Here is an 18,065-nt window from a genome sequence, read left to right as displayed (position 1 = left end):
TGACAAGCATAAAATGGCAACACAGTGTTTCTTCTTTCCTTTCTATTTATATTGATTCATGTTACACTCACACAAAAACTTGAAAACAACACCTTGCCAATATCTGACTCTTTTAAATGATTTACTTTAGTACACAATCTTCGCATTATCTCCTCAATCTTAATAAAATAAAATATGATTGTCAAGTTTGGATAGCAATTCAAAACTTTACAGACTAGCTGAAAAGATGCCCTTAATGTTTTAACAGCTAGATTTCATTTTCCTTGGGGAGTTTTAAGTCTCAGTGACTCCACTTAATGAATCATTTGAGTACAGATAAACAGCTTCACCGCTTTAACTGTAACTGTTCCCTTTTATTTCCCAACATCATTGGAAATGAGCTGTTACTGTGTTTGAAATAGGTAAGGAAGATTAATATGACAAAATAAATCTTAGTATTACTCAAATTCTTGCAACTGTTTAAGGCAAGACCAAACCACCTCCTTCAGCTCCAAGAGAGTGGTTTAAAAAACAAAACACAAACAAACAAAAAAATAAAACTAAGCCTTCACATCAAAAGGTTACTTCTCATCTAAAGATCCGTAACTACCTTTACTATAAAGGTCACTTATCTGAACCTGGCTAGTCACCACTGAGCACTGAGCACACACTATGGGCTAGAGCAAACTGCAATTTTGTAACAGTAGCAGAAATGCTTCAGAGAAAGCAGGGGCTTCCATTGTTTCAGCACAGCACTACATTGCTAAATGCAGTATTATGCAAGCCTACCACAAACATTGTAACTATCCATCACGTGAATCGGAAATAATGCTTACACCAGTCATTAATGCATGACATCCCCACAAAACATAAGGATTGTGCTTGACTATGAAGAAATTTAAACCACACTGTTGAAGAAAACGAGCAGCCAGTCCCGTACACCAGCACACAGTGAATAATACAAACCTCTGCCGTATGAGAGAGCGTACCGGCAAGTAGAAAACACCAAGATCCCCTTCTGCCCCTCTCACAGGAAAGGACAACACCTGGCCAGTGGCACATTATGAATCTGTAAGCTAACTGACCACCAATTAAAAGGTATCGTACTAATAAAAGCTTGCTGTGTTTGCTGTATCTGTGTAACAAGGTCAGTGAAGCGCCGGTGTCTTTATGCTCTGCAGCAGATTTTGTAACACTTCCTACAGGCCATCTCCTTCCCTAGCTCATCCTGTCCCAGAAGTCCCTAAGTTCACAGCAGTGAGTTTCAGCTGACTTCTCAGAAACCTAATTTGCATAGAATAACCACAGTCATCCATTCCTCCGCAGGATTTTTACGGCCATATATGTAATGAATCCCTGACCTGAATGAGTAAGATACACCTCCCCATCGCATCTCGCAACACCACACCATGGAAGGGAAAGGGCTACTTACTGTAGAGGATATTTAAAATAGATAACTGTATGCTCATCTCGTTCAGCACAGCTTTCATTAGCATTCATTATGCTATCTGTTCAGGACAACACTGGGTAAAGACTGACCATTTTAATGAAGCCAGTTAATTGCGATTGTTATTTTTTAAGTGTACAATATAAAAATACACATCCGTTTATTTGAACATGACTTGACAAGTCATTTGCAATTTTAAGGATGCCTCTAAAAATGTAGCCAACAACAGACATACGTTGGCTACATTTTTAGCAACAACAGACAAACATTTATTTTAAATGCACTGCTTCTAACCTTGAGGCAGATTCCTTTTGTATTCTAGGAATACCAGATATAGTAAGAATAAATTATCTTCTGCTAGCCATAATTATTATTCTGAAAGCTATTATCTGTCCCCTTTACTCACCTTATTTCTTCCCGTTCCCTGTTATACTAGATAACACGTTACCATATGAAAGCAGATATATCTTCCAACTGTATGTGAAAGAAATTCTAAAAAAATTACAAACGTAGTGCAAACTTACCAACTCTATCCCCTGTGGGAAAGGAGTATCTTCCCAGTCCTTCTGAGGAAACCTTTGTATTATTTTTCCCAAACCTTCCGCTGGGCCTGCTGAAAGACAAAAGCACAATTACTGAAAGACAAAATTCAGTGACTACCAGTGCAACCTGGCAGAATTTCAACTACCATAAATTTGAGAATATTTTCACTGTATATCCAATACTAGGAAATGCTTCGCCCCAAGAGGAAGAACTGGTTCCTGAAATGCGTCTTGCAAGGCTCACAATAAATATAATCTTAATATTCTCCAGTAGTAACTTCAGAAGTCACGACATGAAATGAAACTGTGAGCTGCAGCCAGCTTATATCTGCCACGCATGTTTCAAAAGGGATGGATGATTTTTGGTAATTCTAGGCTCTTTCTACAAAGAAAAGTAAATTAAAAGTAATGGATAATCTCTTATTAAAAAACACACACAATACAAACATTTATTAAAAAAAAAAAAAAGCAGTCTTCAAAAGGCTGAAGTTCATAGATTAAAAGCTCATAGGATTTATCTAGGACATTCCAGTGCCTTGATGGGAATCACAGCTGATTTCCCAGGACACGTCACCTGAGATTTTCTGCACTAAAAGGTACGAAGAAAAATAAAACTGCTTATTTCTGCTAACTTCTCTCAATTGTTGGGTTTTTTTGCCTCTCATTTTCCTTGTTTTTTTTTTTATTAAATACAGTGCAATGGATAGCAATAGATACTCTTCAAAAAAGACACAAATATTCAGCTGTTGTGTTCTGTAACCCTGAATGATAGAGGAACACACGAACAAACACAAATCTGCACACTCATCATCTTAGAACTACCGAAGACTTTGAAAGGAACTTGAGAACAACCAACACTTTTACTGAACTTTATCTCTGGGATGCACAATGTCAAGCAGCCATTCAAAAGCAATTTTTACATTAATCAATATTTCATGGTTTTCAGCTGGGTTGATTTTCTTCACAGTGGCTCATATGATGCTGTGTTTTGGATTTCTGATGAAAGCAGTGGTAACACGCTGACGCTTCCATTGTTGCAGAGCAGTGCTTACACAGAGCTTCTCTGCTTCTTGTGCTGCCCTGCCAGCAAGGAGTTGGGAGGGACACAACCAGGACAGCTGATCCAGGCTGACCAAAGCGTTATCCCATTCCACGCAGCATCGTGCCCAGCAGTGAAAGCTGGGAGAAAGAAAGAGGAAAGGAAGATGTTCGGAGCGATAACATTCATCGTCCCAAGAAACTTTTTAGCACGACGAGCCCCGCGTTGCTGGCAGGGGCTGAATATCAGCCTGCTGATGGGAAGCAGCCAATTAATTCCTTGTTTTGCTCTGCATGTGTGTGCAGCTTTTGCCTTACCTAGAGAACTGTCTTTACCCCAATCCATGAGTTCTCACACTTTTATCTTTCTGATTCTCTCCCCATACCACGTGCAGAGAGCATGCAGGCATCTACGTGGTGCTGAGCTGCCTGGCAGGGTTAAACCACAGCACAAGACTGTTCTGAAGGAATGCTGCACACCAGGACCAGTGCGAGCTGAGTCACTACCCAATGTAAGAACAGACAAAGCTGAACAGACTTCAGCTTATGTCTTTCACATTTAAAGAAGCAGCATACAACAGTGGAGGCAATGTTCATCTTCAGTCTGTACTAGGGGGTCTTTTCTCCTGCATCCATCTTGCATTTTCCAAAGAAAGACACCAACTTCTCCACTTTATTTATGTTACAACATAATGTTCTAACTATGTTATGCTACAAACGCAACCTAGAAGATTAACATCAGCCTGATTTCTGAAGGAAATTGCTTTAAAATAACCAGAAAGGAAGGAGACGTCACAGTAAGCGTGGATGAAAGTCTGATTTAAAATAGAAGCAGGTACTTAGGAAAGCAGTCTTCATTAAAACACACATAATGGTTCCTAAACAGCAAAACTGAAGTCTGCAACCACTTGAGCTGCATTTTAATAGTTAAAGCCCACAGCAGTTGAGACGAATCTTCAAAGAATCATCAATGTAAAGAAAGACCAAATTTAGAAGTAAGGTTTTGTAGAAGGATGCCTGAAGGATCATGCATCACAGACAAGGCCCACTTTAAGGGAAAAACGTGAAAGTGAATAGTTCTGCACCACAACATACGAACACTGGAAGAAAGAAGATTCCTATCAGAAGTGAATACTGACAAAAAATAAAAAGGCCCTGTTAATCCCTCCACAGAAAGGTCCTATGAGAGAGATTTGCAAATTTTACACTGCATAAAATCAAAGAGTTTCACATGGCTACTTAAACAGAAATAAATGGAAAACCATCTCTGCATCACACAATCGTTTTATTACAGCTGTTGTAGCACAAGAGGCAGAAATAGAAAAAATGAAGATTTTGGGATTTCAACAATAGCTACAATTTAATTCAATGTATGCTGACAATTTTCCAAAAAATACCAAAGCTTCATACCAAATGTGAACTCACTGTAAAATCAGTTTTCATTCCCATTTTTTTATTTTTGTGGGTTTTTAAAAAAAATTCTGATCAAATATTTGAAAACATATTTAATCAAGAACATAAAATTCTATTTTTTATTGCGTAGAAATCTATTAAAGATACAACAATTGAAGACATCCATTAAGGAAAACAGAAAAATTAGACATGGAGGGGAAGGGATACAGATGTATGATTCTGCCCTTCCGGTTATCCCCATGCTTTTGGTATGCAGTCAGATGCAAAATGTAGTCTCGCAGATTTTGTACAAGGGATACAGTTTCTCCAGGTCTCCCTGAACGGAGGCACACTGCAGCAGGTGGGCTTCAAAAGTACATATGCTGACATTGCGACAAAGGGCAGTTTCTCATTCCACTATACTGTTCAGCTCACACGGTTAGAAAAGAAAAAAGGAAGTAACTTCTGCCACACTCTCCACTGCTTTCACTGGATAAGCAATAGTCTTCACCCATTTTATCTAAGTAAAATAATAAAAAAGATGATTGAAGGTTTTCCAATGAAAGAATACGTGCTAGATCAGAACCACGTTCCCTCCACTCTGCATTCATCTTTTCCGAAGTCTTCTTTCATGGCTTTACTAATTCTTAACACAAAAAGGACATTCCTTCTCTGCCCAAGTGAATGTTCTATTAACTAGAGCTAATTAACTAAATGTGTAGCCCCACCAAGCTCACAAACATACACATACTGAACCGACCGTGAATCCCAGTTTGCAGCTCACCCTCCTCAGTTAATGCCTCCAGCTGCTTCACAGATCCCAGAATTTATCCTGTTTCCTTTACTCACTCCCTTTACTGAGAGTTTGAGGAAGAATTGGCCATCATTAATACAGACATCTTGTTTTCAAGTTGGAAAAGTGGGATATTTCAGTGTTACCAGATTCAGACAGCTACAGCTAGCCCAATGGACCCCTGTGTCACTAATGCAAAAATTTGTATCTCTCAAATAATGGGAGCTGCCCAAAACTTGGTGGAAATGCCATCACTAGCACTGCTCACTGTATGCAATTTGCTGACGTTGAAGTCTTTCTTGGCTTTTATTTATTTATTTTTTTTCAAATATATATGTTTTTACAACGGCTACTTTGAAAGTAATGACTCCTATTTGATGATGTTGGCCCACAACATCAGAGGCAGACATTGACGGTATGGCAGTTGAGGTCAAATCTTCCCACCAATATTCCATTACATTTTGTTGCCATGTGACAGATGGCAGCAGAAGGGCAGTCTGACAAAACAGCACCTGACATGGAAGTGTGGATGAAGCAAAGGCGTGTCACCAGACTCCTCCCTGAAAAAAAATGGCACCCACTGACATTCATCAATGCTTGCTGAGCATTTATAGAGGCCAAACAGTGGATATGAGCACAGTGAAGTGCTGACTGATACATTTTAGCAGTGGCAGCAGCAACAGTAGTTCACTTCCGCTGGTGCAGATCTTTTATTTATTTTTACAAGCATGGCATGAAGGCTCTTCTTCATCGCTGGTGAAAATGCACAGCTAACGGTGGTGACTATGCTGAAAAATAGCGCTTTGTAGCAGAGAATGCGCTCCGTCAAAAAGTGTTATTGTGTTTTTTGCATGCGTTTTAGTTTCCGTGGAAATAAATACAAGGCATTACCTTTGGAGCAACCTAGGCATTTATGACTGCTTAAAATCAGATGCATTAGCCACATCATTCAAACTACTTAATACAGTACACACATGAATGAGCATAGCATGAACAATCACTGCATATTAATGTGTCCTATGTAAAACAGCCATTGCTTTTATAAAGTATGCAAAACATGCCCATACTTTGAAGTATTTTGCAATTATTTTTACTTAAATTCTTGAGTAAATAATTTACATACAATATAAAGTGGTATATAAAAACTAAAAAAGTTAGCAATTTTGAAAGCCGTGATTTCAGCTGTGATTACAGCAATGAATTATGACTTCATTTTCAGTAAGGAAGATGAGTAGAAGAATAAAAAAGAACTGCAACAGTATCTTTATCTTGCAGATTGCGTAAGTCATTCTATTGTGAATGAAACCTGAACAAACAGTAAACTTGACTTACATTTTCAGGCATAACATTCTATCACCTGTACAACAGCTACACAAAGAGAATTTGTCCAAGACCAAAATGAAATTTTAGCCTCTAAGAACTCCAAATCAGCAGTCTACACCTTAAGAAACTGAGAAAAAAAAAAAAAAAAACTTTTCTCCCCATCTAAACCCTTCTGACTGCCCTCTTTCTCACTGCCCTCTTCCCATCTTTGTCTTTCAACAACACAAACATGCAACATATTAAAATTCTGGCACAACTTGCTGGTTCCTGAACCCTAGTCCCTTAAACTCCCTTCTTATATAAATCTTTCCCCATGAAAGGTCACATGCCATCTCATGCTTGCCCTTGAAATTCCAGAAGCAAGCTGTTAATGCAACTTACATTCCAAATTAATGAGAACCCTGATAAACTCTGTCTTTTTACTTACAAACCCCTGATAAAAATACGTTTAAGTTGTAAGTACCGCTAATCGTACAAGCAAAGCTCTAGGTGTAAGCACTTTGGTGATCAGTTAAAGAAAATTACAAAATACAGCATTTTCAGGTCTGCACAGAAGAAACACTGCAGATCACAAAGAACGATCTCCAGCAATTTTGCCGCACAAAATATTTTAAAACTACCACCACAGATTCTCAGAATGAAGTTACTAAGTCATCTTGCTTTCCAAGTCCAAAGTTAGAAACATATTGATGGTGAATGATACACTGATGCAGGTAATACTGCTCGTCCTTCCCAAAACACTTCTGAGTACTAAGGAAATCACTACAGCCTGCTGGGAAATGAAATTGTTTTTGTATCAACGCTCTTCAACAGTTTGAAACAGCAGAAGGTAAAGATTTTCAATCATATAGAAGAAAGAGACCAATAACACTAACTAGGAATTAATGAAGCCAAACACAGATATCTTCTCATGGCGACAGTTATTAACACCAAACCGCACTTCCATATTTCCACATCTGCTGACCTTTCCTCAGATTCTCCTAAATATGTTTCATAGGTAAAAGCAGCTAACTGTCTCACAATTTCACCATCTGAAAGGATCAATATACAAACATTAAGTAAAAATTGTCTAATTCACCGAGTGTTTGTATACTCTGCATAAAGGATTTCCTTTTGGAATAAACACTGAACATAGCAATTGTTTTAAAACACACCACCAACACCTTAGCACAAATGAAGTCAACCTTCAGTTCACAAACTGAGGTTTCTCGCCTCGAATTCCCATACAGTTTGCTACTAAGGTTTGTTACAATGCACTGCCTTTTAGCAGGTCTGAATTCTTCACTCTTCACAAAGAATCCATCCAAGATTTGAACAGCCGCTTTCCCATCTTATGGGAAATTTTCCCTATGTCATATTCTGGGGTGGGGGAATCAGTGCAGATGAACAAAATATGCTAGATAACAGAAGAAACAAATTTGTATTACTAGGTTTTTCCAAGATTACTTGTTTTGTACAGTTTATGGCAGCATTTTCTTTAAGAAACCTTCTTAAGAACATCTGGATCTAAGCTTACTAGAATGAGTCCAGCTCAGAGCCACCAAGACAAGGAAAGATCTGGAGCATCTCTGAAAGAACTAGGACTGTTCAGCCTAGAAGGCTCAGGGCAGGGAAAAATACAACACAGAATGAAGAAGGTGGAGCCAAACTCACCTCAGAAGTGCCCACTGTCAGGACAAAAAGCAGTGGGCATAAATAAAAAAAGCAGGAAAATCTGAACACAAGAAAACACCTTTTGCCTGTGAAGGTGGTCAAACACTGGCAACACATAACCCAAAGACATACAAACCTCCATCCACAGGAAAAATCTTTCCCGCATTTCAACTCTTCATTCATATACCCTGGAAAGAATGGCTTCATTTCCTCAGAACAGAAGGCAAACCCGGAGAAGTAATTCAGCTCTTCTGAATTATCTATGGTCTCTAGGGAGTGCTGCCGTACTTTTTGGAGTGTTTAAGACGGTCTTCAGAGTCCTGCCACTCCTGATAATTGAAGAACTTCTATTATTTGGTTTGTACAATTCCAGTTATCCCCTCTTTCAGTTGATTTTGTGTACTCATGTCTATTTTGCTTGTATTTCATTCGCTGCTTTGACTCTATTGTGCTGTTTTACCCTAACACACTCTTCAACAATTTTAAGCACAAACCAACAGTTCCGACTCAAAAAGCACCTCATCACCTTCATTCATTAAAATTGACTTTTTTTTAACCCAATGTTAGCAAGAAAGACAAGTCAGTACAGGTTAGCAAAAATTAAACAGTTATTATTTCATGATTCCTGGAAACATGCACACTTTCATAGAAGCACAGAGTCATTTGATGGCTTGGGTTGGAAGGGGCCTTAAAGATCATTCAATTCCAACCTCCCTGCCATGGGCAGGGACACCTCCTGCTAGATCAAGTTGCCCCCAAACCCATCCAGCCTGGCCTTGAACACTTCCAGGGAAGGGGCATCCACAACTATGCTGGGAAATCTGTTCCAATGTCTCACCACCCTCACAGTAAAGAATTTCTACCTTATATCAAATCAAAACATAACCTCTTTTAGTTTCAAGCCATTACCCTGTCCTGTCACTACACTCCCTGATAGAGTTCCCTCTCCAGCTTTCCTGTTGGCCCCATTTAGGTACTGGAAGACCTCTGCAAGGTCTCCCCAGAGCCTTCTCTTCTCCAGGCTGAACAACCCAAGCTCCCTCAGCCTTTTTTCAAAGGAGAGGTGCTCCAGCCCTCCGATCATCCTCCTGGTCCTTCTCTGAACTTACTCCAACAGCTCCATGTCCTTCTTATATTGGAACACTAAAGCTGAATGCAGAACTTCAGGCGTGGTCTTACAAAAGCAGGGAACAGAGGGAGATCATCTCCCTCTTTTGATACAGCCCAGGGTAAAATTGGCTTTCTGGGATGCAAGTGCACACTGCAAGCTCACACTGAGCTTTTTATTAACCAACACTGCCAAGTCCTTCTCCTCAGGGTAATTCTCAATCCATTATCTGCCCAGCCTGTATCTGTGCTTGAGATTGCCCTAACTCAGGTCCAAGACCTCACACTTGCCCACCTCTCAAGCCTGTCTAGGTGCCTCTGGTTGGCACAGTTTCCCTTCACCATATCTTCTTATTACCGAAGATTCCAGATATGTTCTACTGATGTATTTTAAACAGCTATTAACTGATACAGCCCACTCCACTCATGACAAAGGCATCAGCCACGTAAAAAAACTGTCAGTTCTAAGTACTACATATTTAAAGAAAAAAAAAGTCACGCATCTGGTAGGCATTTTGACCGTACAGAGCATGTACAAACATGTACAAGCATTATTAAGCTCCTGGAAAGTCCCAGTGTGGAAACTGGAGCTGGAACCAAGGTGTACATGAGGCTAAAGAGAACTTAGACAAATACACAGGAAGAAAAATACTTCTTTGATAGACCTAGAAAATATGGCACAAAGTTCTGAAAAATCTGCTCTACGCTTTTATAGCACATCACCAGTTATTAGCATCTTAAAGTCTGAAGAAGACTGGACATTAAAATTTATCGCAAGAGAATCTAACTGTAATTTATTCTGGAGAAGAAACACTTTATTGCGGCCTAAGAGCAACAAAAGGTTAAATAAATAAATAAACAAGTATCCTAGCACTATTAGGAAGACAGACTTCCTACAATGACCACAGATGGTATTTGTAGAACTCGCAAAATTCATACTCAGTTCACTTTAATGAAGTCAAACAAAATGCATCCAACAACACAGGGAAATAGAAAGCCAGGTATTCTGGAAGCTTGTCATATAAATTAAGACTACAATAAAAAACAGGGTGAGATGACCTTTAAGTCCTTTTCTTTGTAAACACAAAACTTTTTTTCAACTTCTCAGAAAAGCACGCAGTATTTCAATCCTCCCCAGATGTACTGACACTATTAGTCAGAATTACCTGAGATGGTAATTCTTGGATGGTACCATTTCCTGACTGTCTCAATAGTTTTTGACTTTGGTCGTTTTCGGTTTTGCAGAGCCATTAATCCATCTTACACAGGAGGAGGAAACAAAACCAAACCAAACCACAACAAAAAAGTGATCTACGCCCCTCAAAAGATGCACAAGAAGTGGCCTCAATCCATACCACCCAAATTGCAAGTTTGGTGTCTTATTCACAGAATCATCCTTGCTGCTACTGCAACAGATACTCTCCCATGCAGGTCAACTATGATCCTCATCACTCCTGGCCATCAAAAATCATTTGTATGCTTTTTAGATAAGATAAATGGCAACACCAACTCAGTTAGAAAACTTTCTAAGTAGGTTGGGAAAGTCTTGGAAAAATTAACATTTCAGAATGAACCTCATCCACTGAAGTTGTATTAATTTTAAGTAAAATGAAAATGGATAAATACAGTAAAAAGCAGTAAAGCTAGGAAAAGGGAAATCAGAGAGAAAGCAAGCAGAGGCAGAATGAAGGCAAAGAAGAGAGAATGAACAGAGATGTTATCATCATGCGTATGATACATATTTACCTACCGCAACTGTGTTTAATACTGCTCAGTATTGAACACAGCAAAATAGGCTGACAGCACACCCAACGATTTGGCCAGCCAGCACTCCGTCAGTTTCTAATCCCTCTAAACAGCTACATATCAAATGTCACCAACTCAGTATTATACCTGAAAAACTATTAGCCATGTAATGTGTGACTCATTTTGTATACTGTGTTTAGACAAAAACCTTAACATCTTGTGGCCTCCATGACATTTTTTGACTGCGAAGTACACAAAAAATTATTTCCCTTAGCTGCTGTGGCAGCTACTGTTTCATTTAAGAGTTCGTGTAGGAACTTTCGCAATCATCTCAACTGTCCTTTAAAACTCCAAAACTATAAACTCCAGGAAACTCTAGACTTTGTAGAGACTATGAAGGTTATTGCTGAAGAACCCCACTGTATCACCATCCTCTACATTCCACTAGGATTTCCATTCCCTCAAAGCCTTGCCGGAAAAAGCTAATGATACATTTACTATAGTTCGGCTCTAACAGTTGAGTCTGCATAACCTTCCTCGAAAAAGAAGTCTGGGACATACTTAACTTCCAAATAACATCCACCTAGCAAAAATGTAGCACAACACGGTTTTGCAAAAGTTTAAAAAGAAACTAACAGACATGGGAAAGCGACAGAGAATGCTAAGAAACTTCCAAGTTACTCCCTACCCACTGGTTGGCCTAATATTCAAGAAGCTGGAAAAAAGCTTGGGGGCTGGAAGGGAGAAAGTTTCCTGCTCGCAGACAATTCCCCTTTTTGTTTGCAAACAACGGACTTCTGCCAACTTCTGGATAGGAAAGGGAGAGCAGGCTTAAAAATAAACATTCTATATTGAACAAACATTCTTTTGAACACACCAAGCTGAAGGAGACTTCCCCAGCTATCTTGGAAAATCTTTTCTATTTCTTTTCGGTGAAGGTACAAAAATTGAGACGACAAAACTGTCCTGTTTAGCACTCAAAATCCATGTCTTGGAGCTTCTCAAAGTGCTCAAGAAAAAAAAAAAAGAAAGAAAATTTAGGCATTTTCCCAGTTGTAAGAAAGAAAATATATAGATTTGAAAGCAACACTGCCCTATCAACTCTGATTTCTGTTTCCAGTAAGTTATGTTCCTCCCACAACCCAACTTTGCTTCATCTTTAATATCAATTGCTAAAACAAAGAATTAAAAATTAAGTTCTACTTCAAAATTTCCTAGCCATCATTTTACTAGAAAACAGTTTCACACTTTCTGCATTATTTCAACATATTAACCAGCATTCATTTCAGCATACAAAATTTGAACGAAGCACACTTCATGCAAAACTTGCTTGAGTAAACACTTCTCTCTTACTTCTTTTTACTGTTTTGCTTGCTTGGTGGTTTTTGTTTGTTTTTAACCATACATGGACTGAAATCTTAAAATAAATGCACGGATATTTACAGTAAAGGACAGTGAGTAGCCCTAACTGCAAACTCATTTTATTGACTATGAAGAAAAGCTATCCACACTCTAACATCCAGCAAATAAACATCTTCTCAAAAAGCCTTTCTGCATTTTACCTTAGTGTAAAGCAAGTCTGTCCATTTGCTGACACTCAGTGCTCTGAACTGCTCCATAGGATTACAATAGGTAAGGAAGAATATCTTTACAACAGTTCTGTATCAGTAAGCATTTACCTGATTCCCAAGTACAAAAACTCATGTTTAAATGCAATAGTTAAGTGATATCTTTTTTTTAAACTTGTTGAGTACGGACATACTTTGATGTGTTTTTTATTTGGGGAAGGGGGTTGTCTTGGGTTGTTTGGTTTTTTCCTCCTTTTAGAAGAGTATAAACAAAACTTAACCAGTTGGAAAAAAATAACATCTATTATTTGACTGAGTTTATGATTTGTTTAGATACATAAAATAACATCTTCTAGCTCACCACAGATAACAATCCTAAATAAAATTCAGACCCAGAAGCCTGAATATGGAAACATAACATTAAGCTCTGCTAAAAATATCAAAACTATGGTTCCGGGTTTGGGGACATTTCTTTGCTTTGGTGTTCTGTTTTCTTTTTGTTGTTGTTGTTTCCCTTACACCAGCATCATCTGTACGTGTGTGAACTTTGAAATATAAAGTTAAAAGCCAAGAAAAAAGGGAGTCTTTCTGTGATATTCTGTGGAGATTGAGAGTCATGTGACAGCAACAAAAACAACAACACTGTTCAAAATAATTTCAATTTAAACACTCTACACAGTATCATAATAAACTACTCACTTTGAAAAACCCATATATGATTCTGAAATCAAAATTTTAGTTGGTCCTTCCACATCCTACAGAATTTAGGCAAGTTACAAACTAAAAGCCTGTGTGTGAAGTTAAAAGCATGTTTCTTAACACTGCAGTTCCATTTTCGTAAACAAGTGCTAATTAACAAAGTAGGCAGCAAGGGAAAAATCAAGTTAACAAAAAACCCACAAAATAAACCAACAGAAAAACAAAAAAAAGAAACAAAAAAAAAAACCATGACAAAGCAAAACCCTGAAAATCTGAAGGAGAAAGGGAAGACGGAAGAACAAGTAGCACTGTGATGAACAAGCCATTCCCAAAGGGCTTGATCTCAGTTGTAAGAATCTCAGTTTAATATGATCTGACTGCAGACAATCTTTTTTGTATATGTAAAACCTCCTCCACGGGCAGTCTGGTATGCAATAGCATTTTTATTTTATTATGCTTTTTCTAACACAAAATACATGCACAGTTCTGCTGCAGCACTACCTAAACACAGAAATCAAAAGTTTCCACAAAACTCAGCAACTTCTGTCTCTACTGAACTGCTCTCTCTTTGGCTTTCATTGGCTCTCTTTATCCTTCCTTAGCAAACCAGCTGCAGAAACTGAGGCTTATGCATTCTCTCCTCAGCTGCTAGCTATGAGCACACTTAAAAGCTGAAATGCAAAACCTGAATTATATAAATAACATACAGCTACTACAAAAGTCAACACATCACCCAGAATACTTACTTTTCATATTGCTTATTCTAAGATCCAAACAAGGAAGATTTTCTTTCACAGAAAACTTCTTGAGCTCAGGAGATGCTTTCCTGAGTAATACTAAATCAGACCATTCAACAGAATAAGACCAGTACAGCTGGGCACATAGGAGTAAATGCACACATGGGTCATCATTTGTAAAAAATTCTGAGAAGACTTGGGAAAAGACATTTTTTAAGGCAAGCTGTAAGGCCTCCTTCAAAGCACCAATTTGTACCCAATGGTCTGAACAAGTGGTTTTGTTTCAGGGAAGGAGACATAGAGCTCAAATCCTGTCAAAAAGAAAAGCGCTCTGAAACAAATTCTCATTAAAATGGTGATTCAAAAGAACATTCCAAAATGAAAGACAAAAATTTCATGCCTATTACATCTATGAAGTGGAAATAATGCAAAGCAAATGGGTTTCTCAGAACACATATAAAATATTTTCCCTATTGGAGAGGCTCATAAATAACCACTAAGAGGAAGGAGGAAAAAAAAAAAAAAAAACAACAAATACCACTTTGCTCCAGAAATTACAATGGTCTGCTTAACAGCATTTCAGATCTCCTGTCAGAGGGATTTCACGCAAATATTAAGGCTACATGAAGAATTTTATCCCTACCGCAATCTATCTTGGAAAGCATGAATTGCCAGCATGAATTATCACCTGACTATGTTGCTGATGAGCAAAAATGTCACAGTACGAGACCAAATGTGCCTTCTCAAGCTTTGACTTGTTTTAAAGGCACCAGGGAGTCGGATATATCTAATTAGCAGGGAATGCAGTGTTGCAAAAGAGTAAGCAAAACGCTTCCAGGGCTGGCTGATAACTTCAGTTCAATGCAGGGCTCACCAACATACAGCCCAACGATAAGCAAGCACAGAGTACATTTTTTGAGACAGAGAAAGACTCTGCAGAGAATTCCCATGCCATAAAGAAGAGCAAATACAGCAGTAGAACATAGTCCTAGCTACACGGAGTTCACATACTTGAACTTCAAGTTTTTGACTCTTTTAGTGAAATATTTATCTTCATAACAAATCAGAATTACTTTTTTTCCTATAAGCTGAGTGTATTCTACCTTTCCTTAGATCTTCATATACCCTTTGAAGTAAATTGACCAGTGAAAAGATCATGGGCATTGTAAGAAAAGAAACACATAGTTACAAGGTTAAATTGCTTATTATAACTGACCTCTAAGCAAAAATAAGAGATATATGGCTGCAGCAATACATTCCGTGAACAACATTAAAATATTTGGCAGCCAAATATTTCACAGTTATCTGTAAAGCATAAAAAGTTAATTGTAAGAAGAGGGTTTTCTTCCCCCTCTTAAAGCCAACAAAATGTATCAATCCATGTTTTAAAGCCAAGCTATTTGCCATTATTTAAGTCTCTTTATTTTATGCAAACTGCCTGAAAATTTACTCGTATGTTCAAAAATGCTCTTCCTTCAGAATTAAGTTATAAGCACGTTCTTGAAGATCAGCTTGTTAATGAGGCAGTTCTGCATAGTCTGGTTTCTAACATCTTGACTGGTTTAATGCTAATGTCAAATCTACCTGAGCAATAAGGTAAATTCACAATAAGAACAGAAATAGCTTAAGATATTTTTCCAACTCTTCTACCAGGTAGAAAGGTGTTATTTGAGTTACTCATCACCATCACTCTGTCAATGGATAACACATTGCACAGAATTCTGCACACTACTTCAGTCCATGAGAGCTGATAGCAGTCAAAAGCTGTATTACCCTCCTCTCCATATGAACAATCACAGGGTACACAAGAGTGCTTCAGTGGGAGTCTGGGGAAGAAAGAGAGAATTACTTTAAGTGTAGAAAGTAAAGAAAGCAAAAACAGATTCAGATTTCACACGCAATGCTTAAGGTATTCATAAAGAAGAGGAACTATATGTTCACATCCTTCAACTCTTCTTTCCCCAAATTACCCTGGCTCCAAAGACATTTAATAGGCAGGATTCTGTTAGTCAAACTACAGCAATGCACACCAGCGTGGCTCCAATAGTGGCTACTGCATTTTTGTCAGAACAGAATCCTGTCAGCTTCACATTTGAGTTTTGCTTTTTTTTTTTTTTTTTTTTTTTAAATTGATGACACTGTCTCAGGAACCACTAGTTCAGAAACGACTAGCATCTGTATTGTCTACCACTACAGTTTACTTTAGAATCTTGTAATGACAGCTGTTCCACTGATGGATCTGCATCATTAATGCAATATAAGATAGCCGTCCTGCACCAAGTGTTGATGCAGCCCTGAACCTCACTTTTGCATGTACTAAATAACACTGTTTGGACCATTAGATTTAAAGAGAAGCTGTTTAATTCCCAAAGATTTTGCCTAATAATTTCTCTTCAGTCTAACAGCTGTACTCAAAAGATATTCTCACTGTTCCGGATGTTAGAACATAAACTTGATAGTTTAACTTATAAAATACTTTCCATCATAATACCTCAACATGTTTAATAAAGGTCAACACTACATTTGGTTACCATAGTGACAGATCATTGTCAAAATAGAGCTATCCAATATTATATGTGGAGAAAGATTAATTACTCAAAGTCATAAGGAAGTGACAAAGTTTTATATAAAACATCAGTACAGCTACTTTACGTCTCAATGAAACGTCTCCACCAAGGGGTTTAAGTTCTTGAGTCGCCATGAATACGAACTCTGAAAAGAGCCATTTGATTTTCATTAAGCAGTACTATTGCCTCAAAAAAAAAAAAACAAAAAACAATTCTCACCATAATCTGTTCTCAGCTGTAGCCTATTAAGACATTCTTTAAACTTCAATAAATAACTCTCTTTAGTTTTGAGGGATTCTTATGTAGTCCACGTATAGAAGGCTTTATCAACATAAAAGCAAGAAGGATTCAGTGGCACAAAAGGCACTAGACAGTGATTATCCAGGAGCATTTCTGGTTTATGGAAGTTCTGAAGAAAACAGCAGCTAAGAATACTCACATATACTTCTAAAGTCCTACCAGGATATAAATTAAATGACCTAATATGAATTCTAACTCAGAAAAAATAGCAACTCAGTTACATGAGATGGAAAAAGGCAAATGACAAGAACCACAAGAGAAAACTATGCTCCACCCACATCAACAGGAAACGACAGAGAAGGAATATTGCTACAGGAAGTTTACTTACCAGGAACCAGAGTTTAAGCTACAAGGTGCTCACGCAGCACAAAACTCCCTATTACTTGAGGCTGGAGAACACTAATGAGGAATGCATTTAACCAGACAACCTAGTCTTGCAAAAAAAGGTGCACACACGCATGGATAAGACTACAAGGTTAGAGAAGGCCTTTAATTTCTTCTACCCCTTTCACACAAAACCACAAAAACTAAAGGGAGCCACCTAACAGAGAAAGAGATGTAGCAATGGTTAAAAGGGGGCAATAGGTAACATTAGGGGAAGGTCCTAAAGATAAAATAAGGCCCTTGCTGAAGAAAAGCTATAAACAAACCCCATTAAGAAACACAGATGGGAAGAAATGGACACAAAATAAGACCTAGTATAGTCAGATGAGCTTTTTATTCAAACTGCTATTTCACCGTAAGATACGTGCCCCTCCACAAACTGGCCGTAACCGGCAGGCACATCATGCTTTAAAATCATCCGCCTAGCATCCCATCCACCTATAAATGCACTCAGTTGATGTTCTTCTGCCATTTACAAGGAATTGTTTTTGTTTTGACAGAAGGACAGCCTGAAAGGTATAGCATTTTAAGTTTCATAACATGATCTGCAACAGCTAGCAAGGGAGTAACAACTTCAGAGACTCGACCAAGAATTGCAGAAGGTCCAGATCTTAAAACTGTCTCACCTACATACAAACAAGTGGATTATCAGTGATATACCTTTTCTTACCATGAGCTCGAAAGATCTTTAACAATGGAACCAGATAAATGTAAGCATGGCTAGACACCCTGATGTAATCAGGAGTGTATCCAAGGAAGTTCAGTCACAAACTCACTTAGAAGCAGAAGA

General features: G+C 38.1%; 1 protein-coding gene across 6 annotated transcripts in view; it reads right to left on the bottom strand.

Annotated features, from left to right (window-relative positions):
* Window positions 1-18,065, bottom strand: part of SBF2 (SET binding factor 2) — a 243,563-nt gene that overhangs the window by 198,571 nt on the left and 26,927 nt on the right. For 5 of the 6 annotated variants that reach the window (XM_021401517.1, XM_021401520.1, XM_021401521.1 and 2 more), the window contains one exon: window positions 1,951-2,039. In XM_021401517.1, the coding sequence (XP_021257192.1) occupies window positions 1,951-2,039 (89 nt within the window). Of the gene's footprint in view, window positions 1-1,950; window positions 2,040-18,065 lie in introns of those variants that run through there. The other variant, XM_021401518.1, reaches the window with a different exon arrangement.

This window comes from Numida meleagris, chromosome 6, assembly GCF_002078875.1.
Source record: "Numida meleagris isolate 19003 breed g44 Domestic line chromosome 6, NumMel1.0, whole genome shotgun sequence".
NCBI classification, from domain to species: Eukaryota; Metazoa; Chordata; class Aves; order Galliformes; family Numididae; genus Numida; species Numida meleagris.
Note: the sequence above shows the minus strand (reverse complement) of the source record. Positions and strands in the feature narration are given on the sequence as shown.